The following is a 22,170-nucleotide window of genomic DNA, read 5'->3' on the forward strand; positions in this document are numbered from 1 at the left end:
TGAGACACTACACATTCGTGATATCATGCTTGATAGAGTAAACCTGCAATAAGGGACTTGATGAACAAACAAATAACATAGTAATGCTTCCTGGTCAAGATTGAATGGAATTAGTTCAATTTATAGAGACCATGTGAACACTAACACAACAAGTTAAAAGCCTTATTCTCGCAACTACTCAAAACTTTATTACTTGAGGGAACTTCCCAAAAAATTGGCATTTGTATGCATTTGAAATCAATATGACATAGAAGGAACACACTTGCTTGGCCTTTCTTGCAATTGAAATAGGTTTCCATGAGTCCCACACACTCATTGGGTATACTAGCTCAAATGTATAATAAAAAAAATCATCAGGCATATAAAAAATCTTGAAATAGGTGGTTAAGCTTGTTTAGCTTCTGAGGTCTGTTTAACTCCTTTTTCAAGCAAAAATACCAAACATTTTCTAGTCCTATTCCCTTAAATTGGTTGTTCATCTAATTAATAGTTTACCTACTCCTTTTCTCAGTAATCAATCTCTTTATGAATTGGTCTATTCTACTAAACCCGATTTTTCTAATCTAAAAGTTTTTTGTTTTCTGGCTTACGCTAGTTCTACCAATACTAAAAGAACTAAATTGGATTCTCGAAGCTTAAAATGTGTTTTCCTTGGTTATAAATATGGAACAAAGGGATATGTTTTGTATGATCTTCACTCCAAAGTCTATTTTTGTGACTAGGAATGTTATCTTTCATGAAAATATTTTTCCTTACTCATTCTCTTTGCCATCTAATAACTTTATTGCTTCGATTGATGATTCTCATGACTGTAATATTAGTATGTATGATTTTCCAACTTTACCTGTTTCACATGCCACTTACCTTACTATGGACCCTATTACTAGTATTGTTTCTAATAATGTTGAAGTTATTGATCCTGATCTTAGAACTTCTCATAAAGTGAAAAATAGGCCTCGATACTTAGATCAATATTATTGTGGTGTTGCTTCCATTTCATGCTCTACTTTTTCCACACCTTATCCAATGCATTCATTTGTTTTTTATGATAATTGTTCTTCTGACCATACTGCTTTTTGTCATAATATTTTTGTCAAAGCTGAATCTTTCTCCTTCAAAGAAGCTGCTCAACACGACTGTTGGAAACAGGCTATGGATGCTGAGTTACATGCTCTTGATAGAAACCAAACTTGGACTTTAGTTCTTCCTCCTTCTGGCATCAAGCCAATTGGTTGTTGTTGGGTTTACAAACTCAAACATAAATCAAATAGCACAATTGATAGGTTTAAAGCACAGTTGGTGGCTAAGGGTTTTATTCAAACCGAGGGGCTTGATTATTTCGAAACTTTCTCTCTTGTTGTTAAACTTACTACTGTCTGCATCCTTTTAGCCTTGGCCACTGCTATTACTGTCTGCATCCTTTTAGCCTTGGCCACTACTAGTGATTAGTTTATTCATCAGTTGGATGTTGATAATGTTTTCCTCCATGGAAACTTACATGAAAATATCTATATGAAGCCTCCACCTGGTCTTTCTCTTCCCCAACCAAATCTTGTTTATAAGCTTAACAAGTCTCTATATGGTTTAAAACAAGTCAGTCGTAATTGGAATAAAAAACTAACTTCAGAGCTACTTCTTTTTAGTTACACACAAAGCTTTGTTGACCACTCTCTCTTTGTGAAAAAATATGCCTCTGTTATTACTACTTTATTGGTTTATGTCGATGATGTGGTTCTCATTGGCAATAGGATTACTAAAATGAATGTTGTAAAAGATCATCTTCATTCTAGATTTCATATTAAAGATCTTGGCCCTATCAAGTATTTTTTGGGCCTTGAAGTTTCTCGTTCTCTTAATGGATTAGTTTTGAATCAAAGGAACTACTATTTGGGCCTCATTTCATAGGCAGGGATGCTTGGATGTAAACCTGCACCAACACGATCTGATCCTTCTATCAAACTTCATGCCGACGAGGGAGCTCTTCTACCAGATCCTTCATCCTTTCGGCGTCTGATTGGACGATTACTTTACTTGACTAACACCAAGCCTGATATTAGTTTTGTTGTCCAACAACTCAGCCAATTTGTTTCTTCTCCGCGTGAACCACATATGCAGGCTTTATGGATCATTCATTACTTGAAAAATGATCCTAGATATGGCCTTTTGTATAAATCCAACACCTCTCTTAAAATTCAGGTGTTTTCTGATCCTGATTAGGCAACATGTGCCACTACCCGACGCTCTGTTTTTGGATATTGTGTTTTCTTAGGCACCTCTTTGGTTGCTTGAAAGTGTAAGAAACAAACCATTGTTTCATGGTCTTCTTCTAAGGCTGAGTATCGCGCTTTGGTATCCCTAGCATGTGAACTACAATGGATTCAATACCTTCTTCAGGATTTGCATTTTTTTGTTCTCACTCCCTACACTACCTTTTGTGACAACAATTCCACTATTCACATTGCTAAGAATCCTAATTTTCATGAGAGAACCAAACATATAGAACTTGGTTGCCATATTATTCAACAAAAGCTTGTTGATGGCCTTATTCACCTTTTCCATGTTCCTTCTAGAAGTCAACTTGCTTATATGTTTACTAAGTCCTTATATCTTTTTACTTTCGAGGTTGCTACTTTCAAGTTCGGCCTTTACAATCTTCATGCCGATCTTGAGAGGGGGTGATAAAGATATTATATATCTCCTGCTTTTATGTATATTGATAGAGATATCATATATTTGATTCTCTTTTATTATTATCAAATATATTCTGTTTTATTAGGTTTTACTTTTCTTTTGATATGATGAGATATTGTACTCTATATATTGAACAAAAGATTTTAATAAATCAATAAGCAAGTAAACTCTTTTTGAGTTGTTTTTCACCAAATATCTATTGAGCATTTTTGTACGCATTCCTTTCTTCTTTCTCTCATAGCTTATACATATCTAACACATAAATATCGTATCAAAACAAACATTTTGAAAAGTGTTATCATAATTAATTGTATAAATAATTATTCAAAATTAATTATTTTTTAACAAATTCTTTATAATCGAATTTCCATCCGTCAAATGATTCCCAGGGATGATTAGATTTTTTTTTTTCACCGGCCAAATTCCATTAAACTTACTATTTTTTACCAATTTCTCTTGCTAGTATTCCTGATGTTAGAATTATTTTTATAAATGAAAATAATTATATTTGATCCTTAAATTTATAAATAAAATATTCATTTAGTATAGTACAATGGCGATTTTCAATATATGTGATCATTAAATTGTAATATTTAATATCATTTTAATACTAACTTGTGTTGTAAGCACTGACAAACTTAGATTTTATTTCAAACGAAATATTTTCAAAAACTTATTTGATAATAAGTTATAAATATGTATACACCAATATGTCATTGAGGTATACTGCAGGACATTATTGTCAATTTATTTACCTGTTTAAGATTTTTTTTAAACACTAAATGTTACCACTTTACATATTCACAAACTAAAATGATAATTTCTTTTCAAACTTGAAATAGGTTTAAAATATTTGTATCATATAAGTTAATTTATTTATAATAAATTAATAGTATGGATTGGATTTTGTAATTGCTGTTTGGTGTAGATATTTTTTTATTTTTTATTTATTAATAATATTTTAGTTTTTATTATTTTAAAAAATAAATATAAATATTAGAAGTACTTCTACAGTAGAATTTTATTGTTTTTATTTTGACACTACAAGAAAATTTCTAGTTAATGATTAATTTTAGTGATAAAAAATATGTTTAGAAATCAATTTATTAATTTTTCTCATAACCAAAATCTTATAGTAATATTAATAACCGCTTCATAATAGAAATAATTTTAGTTATCAATTAAGAAATTATTTATAAATTTTTATTCATAAAAAAAATTATTTTAATTATCAATAAATTTTTATTATTAAATTGATATCTAAATTGGTTATTATAATAACTAATTATTTTTAGTCACTAAAATTAGTTATTGTTTAAAAAATATTTGGTAGTATAATAAAATGTAAGTATTCTTATTATATAATTATGACTTTAAAAACTAATAAAACATATTTTTATAATTATTTTCTGCGTATATAACTTCGTATAATTTTATTGTAATTTTTAGTAACATTTTTTAATTATATTATTTATTATTATACCAAAAGTAAATAAAAATGCATCATAGTTATCAAGAACAATTTATAATTATATATAAATAGAGTTGTGTTTTATGACTACTCTCTCGACTACATTTTTTTTCTAGCCTTATAAATATAATTATTTATAGGAATGGAGTTAGTAGGAATACTTTTTTTCATTATTTTACTCTTTAAACATAATGAATTTTATTAATTTAATGGTATGTAAAAACTTACTCACCGTAAATATTGATTATTTGTACTGAGAAATTACAAATATTATAAAATTAATAAAATATAAATATTATATATATGTATAATTTTTTATAAATTTAATAATACTTTTTTATTTTAATTATTATATATTTTTATTATGGCAAAAAAATAGCACACATAGACATTTGTGCATAGGTAATTTATAAATATTTTTTTAATTGACTGTTTATATTTTGTAATAAAATTATGACATAATCACTAAGTTTTAAATTTTAAGATAAATGATATCTCAACATACTGAAATAAGAATAACAATATCAAAACTATAATTTAGCTATCAGATTTTGAAATAATTGAAATGATCAGAGAATATATAAAAAAAAAATCAAATACAAAAAAAATATTATTCTAATTGTATGTAATTAATTTAGTTGATCACTGTTGTTGCTCACGTGTAACATTTTGTATTGAACCAAATACCGATGTGCATGTTAGACGAGTATGACATTTCAGTGGGTAATGTATTTATGTCCTCATTTCCTTAACGTCAAGGTTCTTTGGTGTTCAATTGCCACTTTGTGTTCACGAGTCACCAATGTTACTTTGAGCTTAATTCTTTTGTACCTGTCCATTCTACTTAGAAAGCTACTAAAAAATTATTTTACTATATAAGGAAGGAATATTAAAAACAAATACAAGTAGGTTACTTCATGGCAAAGTTAAAATAAAAATAGCAACAGGAAAATAGATCTAGTTCTAGTAGTTCTTAATAAGTAACACTAATATTAATTTGTTCGCAAAATATAACATCATCTCCTTTATTATTACTGTTAATGTGTGTACACAATTTTTTTATAGTAATAAAATAATGAATATAATTAAAATTTTATTATTATAATTGTTATTAAAATAAAATAAGGAGTATAAATGGTTATTGTAAATTATAGAAACTAAAGAATGGATTATCCGAGATAAGAGTGCCGAAAAAGAAAATCCAAGATAAAAGGAACTTAATAAAACTATATAATTGTAAAAAAACGTGAATTGAACAAAATGGTTACCAAAATCAATCTCTTCTGCTAATTATTATAATTATTTCTTAATAAAATGATACTTATGTCTTTCTTAAATTTTAAATAAGTATTAATTGCTTTATGTTTTACTAGCGAACACACAGATGTTAGATGTTGTGTTCGTATTTTCTTAATTTTTATAGAAATTTGAGTTAAGATGAATAAGAAATATATAATTAATTATTAAAATAGTTTTTAAATGTAAAATTTGAAAAATAAAATATGTACACAGAAGAAATTTTGAATATAACGTTTAAAGATAGAAGAAGTTTTAAAATAATAATTAATTTTAAAAATAATAATTAAGGGTAAAACGGAAATATCACCACTAAAATAAACATTACATGTTTGATAATTCAAAACAGTTAACGTAGAGTATAAATACGATCATCTCGAAAGAAACAACCATACATGAATAAAGGAAGATTTGCTATCGTATGGCTCAGGCTAGGGATGTCAACGGGGCGGGTAGGGTACGGGTAGTAGCTCCCCCGTACCCTACCTGCTGGATAAATATCTACTCCGTACCCGTACCCATATCCGTTGGGTATCCGTTATGCGGATACCCACCTATTTTTTTCATATCTGCAGGTATCCATGGGTACCCACGGGTATTTGCAAAATTATTTAAAAAATAAATATTTAATCATAAATTCAAATAAAATAAAATAAAATACATCACTATCATAAATTTTAAATAAATTTCAAATAAACTCAAGTTGATACATGTCCAAATAATTGTAAAAGTAAATATAAAATGACGTTTAACCCCATGAAAATTCTTTAATTAGTATTTTGATCAACAAACTCACTTTCTCCAATTGATTCTTGAAAAATAAAATAAACAAAATAAACAAATAATAAACCTCAATTGTCACGTGCCAAGTATTCTTATTTTGATTCCATCATTTGACAACAAGCATACTATAAACGTCATTGTATATATAAGGTTTGATGTATATGCCCAATTTCAAAGAAAGGAAAGAAAAGAATGTCGGGATGTAAGTTTAGCGGGTGCGGGTATCCACTGGTATGGATACTATGATAACCGTACCCGCCCCGTTAACACGCGGGTATCAAAAATACCCGTATCCGCGGGTAGCGGGTATCCATTTTTAATATTCGTTTTCTACCCATTACGGGTTTTATCCGCGGATACCCGCAGGTACAAATTTTTTTGACATCCCTAGCTCAGACGGTGAGTTGTACTATGTCATGTGGTGGCTCCATTCCTCTATCATTCCCTGCTCACACTAATGAATAACGGTCATTGCAAAAGAAGAAAATACACAAACAACACAATAAAATGAGGGTAAGCTAATGATAAATTTAAACATACATACTTTAACTTCATACATAAAATGTGCAAACAATAAGATATCACACCCAAGTTATATGTTCATCATTCAAAAATGACAAAGGAATCTAATCAACACATATAGACATAAGACTCGATTATCCTGATTTATGCATTGACTTGGACATAAGAAGCCTTGTACCTGTCAGTGGATTACAACAAAGGCTTTGGCTCCACCTGGCCTAACAAACCGATAAAATTTCTCTGGACAAAGTAAGTTAATTTATGGCATCGCCAAACGAGGGGTCTCACCCCTAATATCGCCATAAGAACATCTTTCAACTCTCACCTCCTAGACTACGACACTCTATGTGAGTTTATAAGCCTACTAAAGTATAGGCTGGCTTTTGAATAATACATATCCCTAGTCAATGCATAACACTAAATTAATAAGGATTTGTAATTCTTCCTTAGAATCCAAAACCCCAAACAATCATACAATTCAAAATTGTTCTCATTCCATTCCCTTGATCCACTTTCACTCTCGTAAAGCCATCATACTTCCTTAGAACACAATTCACAACTATTTTCACCACATTTCCACTTCATACATTACTTGATATCATAATATAACTTTCCCAATTAAGAATACAAATATCATAACAAAAGTTCACAATCATACATAGCTCATCACACCAAAACAAACAACAACAATGTTCCTCAATCATTCATCGTTCACAACACAAGAAACATCCATTCTTGACATTTCATATCACACCTTTCAGATAAATTGTACATATATACCTATATATTCTACAATTTGTACATCACCTAAATGGTTCACATGCTTTCAATGAATACTAAAATAAATCTGCACATTCTCACACAATATATATATATATATATATATATATATATATATATATATATATATATATATATATATATATATATATATATATATATATATATATATATATATATATATAAAGATACAAAATGTCCAAAACTGCAGTTTGTACAAAATTCAAAAAATTATGTTCTTTTATTCAAATTAAAGATAATTGACTCAAGAACTTAATGTAAAAAGAATCAACCCAATTGGATACATATAAAAAAAGTTATGCATTAAACAAGTGACAAAGGTTAAAGTTGTCAACAACCTAATCTATGGGAACATTACAAGAAAATCTGCTTTCATTATATACTTTCAAACAAAGATCACAACGGTCAAAACAGACCATCATATGTCTAGGAACTTTTGTAAAAATTTCAGCTCAATCTCACGGTTAACGAAACGAAAATTCAAATGTTTTTGAGATGACATCATTATTCACTTGCAATGATAATTTTTTTTATATGAATATAGGATAATGTAGGTAGGGATTGTCAAAACCTAGAAAATTATGTTTTAGAATTGATAGTGGTTTAAAAATAGAGATATTCGTTTATTTTAATATTAAAAGGTTTTAATATAAATATTATTTTAAAACACACTATCTCTCTAGAAACCATTTTCCTAAAGTTGTATGACTTCTCTCTAAGAGTTTTCCCTCCCTGTTCATCTATTTGAAGATTTGAGACCAGTAGAGTGATCTTTGTGGCGAGCTCTTCAAGTTGGACCAATCAATCTCTTCATTTGTGTAAGTTAGTTTTCATCATTTTTCTTGGTCCAATATGTTTTGTTGTTGCATGTTGTCTTTCTTTTGGTTGCATGTGTCATTTAAGTCATCAATATGAGTCTCTGTTGATTAGTGATTATAATAATATGTCCTTATTATTCTTGTGATATTTTTGTGTGTAGATAGAGCATCCTGTGGAGTTAGAGACGTTTTGGTATTCTAATTTTGGTCTCTACTTGAACTACAAGTTGCACATTAATTCTTGTTTAAAATTTGAGGTATTCGATGGTAATTTCTATCAAGATTTGTAATTGAAACTTGTGTTTAATTGAATGGAGTAAGATATGATTATGTGTGAAATTTTAATTTCAATGGTTGATTGGTAGTCGGATTCTAGTATGTGGTAGATTTTGATCTGTGATAGAATTGACATGGGGAAATTAGCCAATCTAGGGTTGTCAAAATGTGCAGTGGTGCTTTGTTGGTTTAAATGGAAGGTTGATAAAGTAAGATTCTATTTTCTGAGTTAAAACAATTTTTATTGAGTTATACAAGTTTATAAGTATGTAATTCAATTTCAGGAATCTGAAGATGTATTCTTTGACAAATCCAGTATAGTATGATAGTTATAGCTTAGTTAAACATTCATTTGTGGCTTGTTTATCTTAGAAATTATTGTTGGTTTTGGTATGCGCTTAAATGAGATATTTGTGGTTAGTGTAATTGATCAATCTAGTATCCATTAGAAAGTGTTTTGAAACTAGTTGGAACTATGAAAGATGATTGATATCATATTAGTAGTTGAGCAAGTAAAACTCTCATTTTCATGCATTTTCTGGTATGACACTGAGCGGTGGCCTAGAGGTGTTGAATGTCAGTTTTAAAAAAACTCAAGTTAGTGGATATGTTCATGCATATTTAAAGTGGGAATTAATGATTGGAAATGAAAGTTCTACTTCTAGGAAGGAATTTCAAGGTTGATAGAAAGGCTTTATTACTTTGCTGATTTATTTTTTGCTTGCATTGCCATATCTTTCCTAAGGAGGAAAGGTATGGTAATTTTTTTAGTGTTATGCATTGACTAAGGACACCCTTTGTGAAGCCATCCTTATACTCTACTAGACTCATAGACTCATGTAGAGCACGGTGTCTTGGTTGTGAAGAGTCAAAGGGATTCCTATGTTGGTCTTGGGGTTGTGGACTCCATTTCTTTTAAGCTATAGAGAATTTACCCTGAGGAGGGGGAAATCAGGTTCTATTATTAGTCTGTAACACTTGAGGTTTTAAGAATTTCTATTTCATTTGACGATAGGTGCACAACTTCTAGAATCCGAGTCAATGCATAAATCCATATATTGAGTCTAATGTTATATTTTTCTTAGGTGTCTATGAATGGTACGATGACTGGATCATTAAATGCTATGTTTTTAATTGGTTTAGATATTAAGTAATAAACTGTTTATGTATGTTCATGTTAGCATTAACTTACCTTTCTTTGTTATTTGTGTTTGTATCTCCTTTTGTAATGATCATCTCTATGACGTGTGCATATGAGGTTACATGTGGAAGTTATTTAGTCAATAGGCCATGTTTGAAGTCCTAGGTTTTAGAGCGACGTACATAGATATAAAATATGGTATAGTTCCTTGATTTTGTTATATTGTATAAAAGTTTACATGACTTGTATTTTCTTTTTAGAAATTTTAAAAATAAAAGATTGTAACTACATGATATTGATCCATCAAATTGACGAACTAAATATATTAGACCAAAATGGGTTAACAGGTTGGAATTTTCAACCCAACTCATCCCATTTTGGATGATCTGACAAGTCGACCAGTTGAATCCAACCTTTTTTCCATTACTTAATAACATTTAAAATACTTTAAATTAGTAAAATAATTTTACTAATTAGAAGTGTTACATTTTTTATATCTTTTAAATTGCACAATTTAAAAATCATTTTTGGCTTCTAAATTACACAATACAAAAGTCTTCTTTCGCTTTTAGGTTGTGTAATTCAGGCCTCTACTTTTTAAGAAAAAAAAATGACTTAAAAATTGTGTAACCCAAAAATTATCTTTTGCTTCCAGAAAAAAACAAAAAAAAAAAAATTCTTATTAGTGAAGATGCAGGACAAAAACGATTTTCATATTCGTGAAGAATTTACCTAAAATTGTTAGCAAAGAAACTTGATCTCAATTGACACAAAAATTGGGAAAAAAGAACACAGCAACACACTTTTAGTCTATAAAGGGTAATCTGAAATATAAAACTACATTCCGGATCTATTCATTGATAAAAGGCTGTTGACTTGAGTCTCTTTGGGGTGCATTAATATACCAAAACTTGGTCGATTCCAATGAGAATGTTTTTTTTTCTCAAGCTAACTCATGAAAATGGTCACTATATCGATCATCATTTATGTTACTACGAAAAGGAATCTAGTCTAAGGCATAGCACAAGTCATATACATGCTAACGTATCAACGACACGGCTACTCTTCAAAAATCTATCGTAAACCTATGAAGTAATATCCATCGGCATCAACAGTTTCTAGGCATGTTTGAATTCATGCACGGTTTCAAGTCCTCTTAATCTTCGAAAATGTTCCTGTTTCAGAGAAGTAAGTGCTTTGAGTTCCGCTACCAAGTTGATGTGCATGAGCTTGTGGATTTGTCAGCTCAATCCCCTGAAAAACAACAATATATGTAACTCAATATTAATGCAAAACTTGAACGAAAGAAAAAGTAACTGGTTATTGTGCAAAAAGTGCTATCAAGATCAAGTATTCCATTGTCGATCATTAATATCAGTGAAATTATTGATATGAACTAACTCATAAGAAAGACCACGTGTATATGCTATCCAATATTAAATCCTGCGAAATACATTGTTGCCAAAAATTGTGTTCCATAGCTACTAATCCATGAATAGCATATTGTGGCAACCAGGGACCTAAACCTACTAAAACGTCTGAATTCCACCGGAAAGCAAACATTTATCCCAATTTCATTTTTTTGTCTAATTTAAAATAGGATTTCACAACTAACGTGTTTAAAATTATTTTCTTGCCTCATTTACTAGCTGCTTCTCTTTTTTTTTTGGAAAAACAGAAGTGCCGCTTCTCATGTTTTAATCATATCTAACCTAGTAAAACATATTTAAAATTCAAACTCAGTTTACTGAGTATAGTTATAAGATGCGATAGAATACACCCAGTCTACAAATCTTTCACGTCTCTCAGTATCAATCAAAACCAAAAGTGTTGCACAGAAACCATCAGTTGGAAATACCAAGCAAACAGAAGGCAGAACAGAAGCACACAAGGAACTTCGAACTCGAAAGTTCTTCCACTGTTTTATACATAACATAGGCATCAGGTTTCACAAGGCACATAAGTACAGAACAACTTTCCAAAGCTTAACCTAGGGCAAGAAGACATTCTTGCTAAAGCTAAGTAATAGAAATATTTGCTGTCTTGTACACTATTTTTTGACGACTTCACAAATTTGTGACTCAAATAAACCAAATTATAACTTGTTTTGATGTGAAATTTTTGTGAACCGAGAAATGGCAGCCAATAGGAATTTTAATTTTGTTAGCAATTCGTACAATTGAAATAAATAAATTTTGGATTAGATGCACAGGATTTTCTTCATTTTTCAATCGCTTTGTTTGGACAAAGTAATTCAAATGTCTTATATTTCAATTTTTTTATTTGTACACAATAATTCAATTTTCCCTGGAGGTATTAAAATTTAATATTAAATAAGCAACGGTCAATTTTTAAATATTTAATAAACTTGAATACATTGTTAATATTAGATCAAATTTTAAAACTTAAAATAATTACTAGTATTAAAACAATTCCATTAAATCTAAATTTTTTACAAAATATATATAATATATACATGTACACACACACACACACAAGTGAGGATTACTAAACACTTTACTAAAATGGTAGAATTTTAATTACTTTTTAAATGTTGCATCCAAACACTTTACTTTACAGTAGGTTATTTAAAATTCTTCAAAAAATACATTACACCCCAAATTGCCCCAATCCAAACCCACACTAAAGTTTATCTAAATGAGAAAAACTGGGAAATCGTCAACTACAAAACTGAATTATCGCTTTCATCTAAGTAGGTATTAGTCAATTTGATGCGGGTTAAGTATGTTTTTAGTCCCTGAACTTTGACCCAAAATTGGAATTCATCCCTTTCTGAAACTTCGATACATTTTGGTCCCTAAACTTTAATAATGAATGAATATAGTCTTTTTAATCCAATTACGTTAACTTTTTTTGAGGTGTTGAACGCATTTCTCAGCAGATATTGAACCGAAAATGTGTCAAACGGTGTAAACAACTCTAATACTAACATAAAACGCGTTCGACATGTCAAAAAAAGTTAACTTGATTTTTGTTAAAAGGACTATTAATTCATTTTTTAAGTTTAGGGACCAAAATGTATCGAAGTTTTTGACAGGGATGAATTCCAATTTTGAGTCAAAGTTCAAGGACTAAAAACATACTTAACTCATCTGATGAACAACAAACACATGGCCTAGATACAGCAGTTTACATACATGAGAAAACCTGGCCACGTTTTTCAGCAACTTAACCAAAGGCTCAATATTCTTTTACTTTCAGGACTTGTGTGTAGTATGAAATTCTCCAAACAAGACCTGGAAAATCTAATGATTAACATGGCCAGAGGTGCATTATACACCAGGAATTCCGTGTAACTCGTAACTGTCAAGACGTGTTGAAGCAAGGAGAGAATGGTGATAAATGTGAAGGGAAAGTACAAGGGGTGAGCAAGCATTCAGTCGAGAGGGAATTGAGAAGGTATGAGCTCTAAGCCCCTTAAGCAACTAATAAGTATGATAATTATTTATTTCTCATGCTTTTGAAAACCCTTATTTGTCTTTGTGTCATGCATTTTGTGACTATTTCATGGAAAATTTAGATTTAAACGTTTTAGTTAGAAAATAGAATTGATTAGCCTCTTTGTTGAACTTTTGAAGAGAATGGGAAGTTTGAGGAAGATTGGAAGAAGTTTTGTAAGACTCTCTCGCTCAGCTAGAGGCTTTCTCACCGGAGAAAATCACCTTAGCTCACTCAGCTAGTCTTCCTTTCACCCAACAAGAGGACTATTTGTTCAACGAGTAGAGGAAGTTTGCTTTGACACGAAAAGCAACCACTTGCCCAGCGAGAGGTTAGGTTTGCCCAATAAGAAGTTGTTTTCTAACCGCTGTTTAAAAGTCGAGATGTGAGCAAAAAGGGGAAGTTTTTGGAGACCTAGAGAAGGGAAGAGGCACATGGAGAGTTCAAGAATCACTTCCATCTTCATTCATTCCACTTTTGTTCCATTTTTGTGCTACTCATGTGTAGAAGTAGCTAACTCACCTATTCATTGAGATTGGATGCAATGTACCTTAACTTCATGTAGTTTTCTCTTATGTAATATAAGTTTCTTTCATGACTCTTGTGTTCTTTCCTGAGGCTTCATGTGCATGATTGATTATCTATGTTATTTTGTAGTATCTAAACATTGGAAAATGCTTTGAAACTTAGACAAGGATAGAACAACTTATAGAATATAATCTCTTGGTCATTCTAAACACCTTTCCCTAATGCAAAACTTGTGTTAAAATAACTAAGGGATTAGTATTTTCACATGGAGGGTTAGAACTTGTCTCTAAGGAATTAGTACTTATGAACTTGTGGTGTGAATATTTGAGTTGTTAGAAATATATTGTGTAGAGTATTGCATTGAGTTCAGTTCATGAAATCAACTCCAGTGAATCTATGCCCTGCTCGGGTAACATAACTTTAATTTAGTAGTTTTATATGTTTTGAATTTAGAATCATCACTATTGCAAAATTTGAATCAAATAGTGTTAATATTATTAGTCTGAATTAGTATTGATATACAATTAGCTTGACACACGCAAATCCCTTTTAAAATGATGCTCAAACTTTCCAAATTACTACTAGTGTGATTTAGTACACTTGCCAAACTTAGCAATAACCACTATAACTTTTAACTTTTAGTTTTTTTTTTTGTAGTTAATTCCCAGTTTTCAACAATCTATTCTAATTATGGAAATAAGGAGTTGATCCTATACAATTAAGAATGTCTACATGATACATGTATTATTAGGAACATTTTTATTTATGTCCTGTATCATATTTTTGTTATTAGAGGATATCAAATCTCTTTTATCTATTTATTGTATAGGTTTCTTTTTCTGAATATAAGAAAAGTAGTCGTGTTGAGTATTAGCACCATTTCGAACCTATCTTAGTCAAGTTTATTAGGCCTATCATGGCACCTGCTATTGTGTTGCTCCTATTCCCACACTTGAGATTTTCACTACAGCTGACAGAGTGTTGGAAAACTCACATTGACTAGACATATGACCAAATTATAATATATAAGTGGGTTTGAATCTCATCTTACAAGCCTGTTTTATGAGGCTGAATTAAGCTTAAGCCCACTCTTATAGTAGAGTTTTCTCATGTACCCTCTTGCACTGGTTTACAATCAAGGAATTGAATCAGATTTCCTCCTCAATTTTTCAAGCATGTTCAACTTATTACATTAATAGTGAATCTTACTATTCACAATACATTTTGATTGCAATTTGGAAAATTGGCTCTCCAATTCATAATTATTATCCTAATTCAACTACCTTGGTCAGTCCCAAAAACACTAGTGTTAGTGAGATAGAAAGATGATCACTACTCCAAGCACTATGGATAGATACAAGCTTAAACATTTAAAATGCTAAACAATGTTTTCATTCACAGCTTCCCACAACCAATTTGGGAGAAATTCACTAATTTTGGAGTGATAACAGGATGACTGCTATTCCAAAGACTATAGGTACAGGCTAAATTATTTAAATGCTAAACAATGTTTCCAGTTACAACTTCTCATGACAATTTTGTGCAAAATTCACTACTTTTGCACTAGTTAGGTACTAGAGAGCAGGAGAAATATACAAAAACAACAAAAAGATGTGCAAACCTGAACTGGTGTGAATGCAAGACTTGATGTCAAACCAGATGTAGCACCGCTGCTACCATAATTCTTTTCCTTGAATCTGACAAATGAATAATAGTCCACCAGAATTGTCATCGTGGTCAGTTAGATAAATAATGTACCAGAGACATGGGTGGTAATTTATCATCTCGCCACAAAATCAGAATATCAAGTAACTAGAGCATAATATTATAGAACTCAAGCAATGAGGAGCACTTACCTTTTTGCAACTTTTGCAGCAAGTTTGCTTTGACCAACAGACACACGTAGTTTGCCACTGCCAGCCTGACCAAGCATTCCATAGCCCTCACCCAGACCATCTCCTATAATTCACATGCATAAAAGTATAAGAATATAAGGAGAGATTAAAACTTTTTCATTTGAAGTTTCCAAAGGATTTCATACATAGTAATTAATGCCATTTTAGGACTTGAGGGGCTTATGGTGTTAGCAATTTGGCTAAGCATGCAATAGCTTTACCTTTTTATTACCATTGTACTTTGACCTGGATTGCAAACATGGAACATTAGAGGCATAATATTCTGCCTAAGGCTTGTAATACTATTTGTTATACTTGTACCTGATAGATTTAAACTTTGGATAATATATTATATATGTACTTCTTGTAATTGTAAAAAGCTGTTTTCTTCTCTCCTATTCTTTCTGAATTGTATACTGCTGGCATCTATAGTAGGCAATCTGCTTTGCTTTCTTTTCTGTCAGAGCACACATTGCTTCTTTTTTATACACATTACATACATATACATATACATATAAATATATATACATATATATATATATACATATATATATACACATATATATATACACATACATATATATATATATATATATATATATATATATATATAATATACCGCTGAGTGCCAAAATGAGCAACTCAGACTTTTCTTCTCAATATCTCAAGTTGGTATCAGAGCACATTAATTCACTCTGCTGCCTCTATCAATGGTGACCATCATCCACCACCACCTCCCACCACTGGACATCACTGTCCCACACCACTACCTGTTGCCACCATCTGTTGCCAGCTGCCATCAATTTATCTTTTTTTCTGGACAACGTCTCTAACAAATTCATGATTAGATGTTATCTTCTTATGTCATTGACAAGCACCGGCTCTTCACTCTTCTCCTTTAGTCCTAGAAGGAGATTTTCTTTCATGTTTTGGTTCCCAAACATATCATCAGTTGGTCCAGTTGTCTTTCTCTGGAACACATACCATTACTACTGAAAAACTCAAAGGAAAGAACTACTTTTCCTGATTTATATGAATAGAGCTTTGTTTTCTTGGTCAAGGATACCATCACCACAGAGGAGGAAATTGAAATACAATCAGAAGATAATGAATGCTCAATGGCTGAACTCATAACGTGTGGTTAATCACTTCCTTTAAAGACTTATTCGCCATTTGTTGCACAAGGCCCTGGGATATAAAAGGAATCTCTTGTGTGATATACTGAAGTTACGGAACTGGCAAGGCTAAGACCCAGGATAAGAGAAGAGTACTAAAAAGTGTTTTTGGAGGAAAAGGGATACTCCTATTTATACAAGTTTGGATGTGACCAGCCTCCACTCGCACAAGAATGCAGGAGTAATGCTGAGAAGAAAAGGAAGTAATATTCACATAGATATAGAAGTCAACGGGAGAAAGGCGTGAACCATATTCTGACAGAGAGAGATATAGAAGACTTGTGGGAAAACTCATTTATCTTGCAATCACAAGATTTTTTTTTTTGCAGTCGATGTTGTTAGTCAATTTATGCTAGCTCCCCGTTATTAGAATTTGTGATCCCTATTCTTCTATGGTATATTAAGAGAACTCCAGCTCAAGGTCTATTGCATGGAGATAAAGTGACAAATCTCTAGGTTTTTAATGTTGATTAGGCAGGATATCCATCAGACAAGAGATCTACAACTGGATATTGTATATCCATTGGTGGTAATATTATCTCTTGGAAGAGTAAGAAAGAGAATGTATTGTATATCCATTGGTAGTAATATTATCGGTTGGAAGAGTAAGAAAGAGAATGTTGCACGGTCTAGTGCAGATGTAGAGTACAGTACAGAGCAATGGACATAGTCACTTGTGAATTGATATGGATTAAACAACATCTTCAAGAGTTAAGATTTTCTAATATTCAACTAATGAAGTTATATTGTGACAACTAGGAAGCCCTTCACTTCTCCTCTAACCCAATGTTTCCTGGAAGAACCAAACATATAAAGATTGAGTGTCATTTTATTGAGAGAAGTTGTTGGCCAAGGAAATTTCTACTGAATTTCTCAACTTAAATAATCAACTTGCTGATGGCCTCAAAGTCTTTGAAAGGGTATCAATTTCAATTCCATATAATTTATATGCTCCAGTTTAAAGGGAGTTTTAGATTTAAATTTTAGATAATATATTATATGCACTTCTTGTATTTGTATAAAGCAGTCTTCTCCCCCATTCTGAATTGTAGCCTACTGCCATCCATAGGCACAGTCTGCTCTGCTTTCTTTTATGTTATTGTACTCATTGCTACGTTTTTGATATATACATACATACACATATATATATCCATGTGTGTGTGTGTGTGTATGAATATATATATATATATATATATATATATATATATATATATATATATATATATATATATATATATATATATATATATAATATGCAGATGAGTGCCAAAGTGAGCAACTCAGACTTTTCTTCTCAATATCTCGAGTACCGAACGCACAATTATATTTCAAGCTATTTTCCTAATTTTCAACTCATTTTTCAGTTTCACTATTTGCATGCCCAACCTGGGGTTGAGATGCCTTCATACTCTGCCTTTTCAGAACATTTTGAATTAAAAAATATCAGAATTCATCAACTTGAGTTGTGAATTTCACGCATAGTTGCTCCATCAATTATTAGTATAATTGGATTAATAAATTGTTAGGAATTAGACCAGAATTGCCATAACAAACGGATAGAAAAAGCTAGCTATTTGGAATCTCTGATGTGAAATACAGACGAACACACTGGACTAAAGAAATAGAGAAAGTCCTGTCGCCCACCAATTTCTAAACTCAATTCTTGCTCACTTTTCTCTTCAAACCTCTTTTTCACTAATAGCCTAACAGAATATCAAATTCCTTTTTTCCCATTACCACCAACTACATTAGCGGGTGGATATATTTTCAATTCCCTCCCTTATTTTTCCCACTAATCCTTCGCTTTCCTTATGTGATCGGCATTGGTTCTTATCATAGGGTTTTGCCTCACTATCACAACTTAATTATTAACAGTCTAATTACTTCCCGTTTTCCTTTTTATTCCATCTAAATAAATCCCTAACTCCCTATAATAAATATAAATTCAAGCATGAAATTAAAAAATCAAAAGGAAAAAAATTACTATGCAAATAGGACAAGAGCAAACTGGTAAAATTACCTAATGAACTCTCTTCTGGGACTCCAAATTGCATCCTATTGGCTAACTTCCTCATGTCTGTTATTGCATACCTGTAATTAGAATCAACCGGTCATATATTTAAAAAAAAAATAAAAGGCATAAGCCAGCATACCTTCAACACAGCTACCTAAAACTCCAGTACAAACAAGAATTTAAGACTATGCTAACCTTTCCTTCATCTTCCTAAGCCGTCGACCACCTCTCTTCTTTTTAGGCTCAGAATCAGGAACTGGTAGTGGTTTTGGTTGCTTTGCAGGAGGAGGCTCCTGCCACTTCTCAATTTTTTTGTGAATCTCATCCTTGAAAGCCCTTCCAGTATTTCCAGATGGATCCCCCCGTATGGAATCTACACGTGCTGCAAGTGTAGACTTCGCAGCCAGGAGTCGACATGCTCGCATCCTTAAAGATGGAGGAGTAGTCTGAAATATCTCTGTTTGCTCGAGGTAACCTACACGAAATTGAGATGTTGCTGTGGAGAACCCAGCAAGATTCTTTTTCTTGGCACCTAGAAGCTGAACGTTACAAGCAGGCATCTTTGCTAGAGATGCCAGGCCACCAGCTGTGCCCATGAGTTTAGCTGCAACAGCACTGCCAACAATAGCAGAGAGATTGGGTGCAATGTAACCCATTCTACTCTCAACAAAATCTAGAACTTTCTTCTTCGCTGAATCAAGATCAAGTGCTCGATCACAGGCCTCAACAGTCTTACTAAGGACTTCTTCCGGAAGAGGCTTGCCAGTTGTAGTTGAAGCGGTAACAGACACAACCATTATAATGGCTGAGGGTAAAAGCCCTTCTAAATCAACAAGAGTCAAATCCATTTCATTTCCTATCTTCTTAACGACACGTGCATAATCGATCGGGTGATGCACCAACGACTCAAGCTCAGGAAATTTCAATCGATATTTGTCACGAATAAAATTGTGGATTATAACAATTTCATTCTCAATGTCAACTGACAGAGCATTGCAATCCACAATCAATTGATATTCAGGATCATCTTCTAGATTCACTCCCTGAGTCGAGACATCTGACCCCATTTTAAGGGCCTCTTCCACTTTCTGCAATAAAAAATAACATTTTCCTTTATTCATGCACCAATGTCAATATGTATGTCTCAATAAATAAAACACCGTAGATATCAGAAAAAAGAAATTGAAACTAAAAAGACAGAACACCATTTACAACATAAAAAAGAAAGAAACCTAAACTCCCAGCTTAGACAAACTGATTTTAGATTCTACAAAAGTCAATAAAGCACCCAACAACAATAGCAATAACAATGACTGTTCACAGACAAGCCTGGTTTAAAATTGTGACAGTAGGAGTAGCGATATTGGAGGTCCCACCAACAACAACTGGGAGCAAGGTTTTAAGCAACAGTACGTGACCATGATTTTGGCTGCAACATCAAGTTTTATAGGGTGTCTGCAACTGTAACAAGATCACAATGGTGGCTGCATCAACAGCATCTGTCCCCAATTTGGCGTAATATCAAGGAACACGATGAAACAGCATCCACAATTTAAATGCTTCACTGTGGTCAATTTATAATAGCTTCAAAAGAAATGAGAGCAACTAACCTGTATAATATCAATGTACCTCTGGGTTTTCTGTAACTTGGAAACACTGTCCAAGTCATCATAGTTGAGGTTTTCTAGGTCAGCCAGATCACCATCAACATCCTCTTCCATGTCAGCAGCATCAACATCGTTATCCTCCTGAAACAACAAGGAACCAACCACCTTATTCGTAACAAAACTTTGCCTGAATTCTTTCAAACTTGGCGGTTTAGATAAAAATAAATAAAATGATGATGAAGAAGAAGAAGAAGCTTACCGGAATTTCAGCCTCATTATCAGAGAGTTCATCAAGGTCGGCAAGAAAAGAATCAGCAAGTGTAGCCTGGAATCAAACACACAATAATAAGACCCTAAATGTCCATACTTCAAAATTAAAATTTGAAACTGAAAACGTTCAATTAAAACACAGAAAAGGAAGATAACGAAAACAAACCATGTCTGTAGACGAGGTGGGTAGAATCGATGTTGTTGTGAATTGGTATTCCGGTTAGTGACCTTCCAGAACTCAGAAAATAGGATTAGAAGGATGAAAGCACGTGTGAATGTAATGGGCCCAGCTTATTTGGATGAAAGACCTAACCCTGTTTTTTCATAAATACTCATCTTCCATATAAAAAAGTAGAAGGTAAAGGATGGGTTTGAATGAGATTTTCTTTAGAAAAAAATAATAATTTAAAAAGTAATTATTATAATCTTTTAGATTTTTTTTTTACTTTAAAAGAAAATTAAAAATTAAAAATAACTAGTTTTATAAATTATTCAAAGTAGTTAATAGAAATAAATGGGTAAAGTTGTCTTCAAAATCGTAAAGGAACACTTTTAATTAATTTTTTTTATTATTATAACTAAATATAAATAATTTATTCTTTTTGTAAGAACTACTTAACAATAATCACTTTATTTCAAAAGCTCTTCAATTTTAATTTTAAGCTAAAACAAACTCATCTTAAATATATTTTTAGGCATTGTAAAGTGTAGAGTGCAGAATAATACGGAGTCAAAGTTCAGGAATTAAACATTACCATCAACAGAAATCTATAAAGTGAATCGTAGCAGAAAGCAAGAACTAGACTCGGTATGAAACTAACGGCCCCATTTCCTTGAACTGAACTTGGATAATTCACAACCCCTCCTAGTCCCTTCTCTATCATTTATTCATGAATTACACTACCTGATGTTGCTTTTGTTTCTCTCTTCAATTTGAAAGGAAGAGGATACTTCCAGAAACTGGGAGTGAGGGTGTTAAGATTTTTCCCTACTTGATGCATACCAAATAAAATTATGTACATCTCATCTCAGTTGAGGAATAATCTACACAAAGATTTCTTTCTAGTATTCTCATTTCCCACACTGCACACGCACACCATTTCCAGCTTAGTGGTTTGTCCCATAACTTAATAAGCAAACCTGTGGGCTCTATCATACAAGTCTAACAGTTAATTTTGGTTTTACCAAAACTTCCAGAAGTCAAACTAAATTTTTCTTTAAACACTTCTTTTGCCTGATTTGGATGAGGACAATATTTTTTTACATAGTTGACAATTTATTTCAAAAATTATTTAATTAATAAATAAGTTAACTTTTGTATCATAAAAACAAGAGAAATTAAAGAATAAAATAGTAAATGTAAAATATATGTGAAAATTTGTTACATGTCAACATAATACTACAATTTGGATTATTTGTTATT

At 31.7% G+C, this 22,170-nt stretch overlaps 1 protein-coding gene across 1 annotated transcript; it reads right to left on the reverse strand.

The window, feature by feature from the left end:
• Window positions 1–10,624: 10,624 nt before the first annotated feature.
• Window positions 10,625–21,061, reverse strand: LOC114185464 (U4/U6 small nuclear ribonucleoprotein Prp31 homolog). Its single transcript, XM_028073198.2, has 8 exons — window positions 20,914–21,061; window positions 20,737–20,802; window positions 20,481–20,618; window positions 19,066–19,958; window positions 18,877–18,947; window positions 15,643–15,745; window positions 15,408–15,483; window positions 10,625–11,053 (listed from the first exon to the last, which is right to left on the reverse strand). The coding sequence occupies exons 1-8, from the start codon at window positions 20,914–20,916 to the stop codon at window positions 10,946–10,948; spliced, it is 1,458 nt and encodes a 485-aa protein (XP_027928999.1). The 5' UTR covers window positions 20,917–21,061; the 3' UTR covers window positions 10,625–10,945.
• Window positions 21,062–22,170: the final 1,109 nt, after the last annotated feature.

Source organism: Vigna unguiculata, chromosome 5 (genome assembly GCF_037176805.1).
Source record: "Vigna unguiculata cultivar grain cowpea cultivar isolate G323 ecotype 2 chromosome 5, ASM3717680v1, whole genome shotgun sequence".
Classification (NCBI taxonomy): domain Eukaryota; kingdom Viridiplantae; phylum Streptophyta; class Magnoliopsida; order Fabales; family Fabaceae; genus Vigna; species Vigna unguiculata.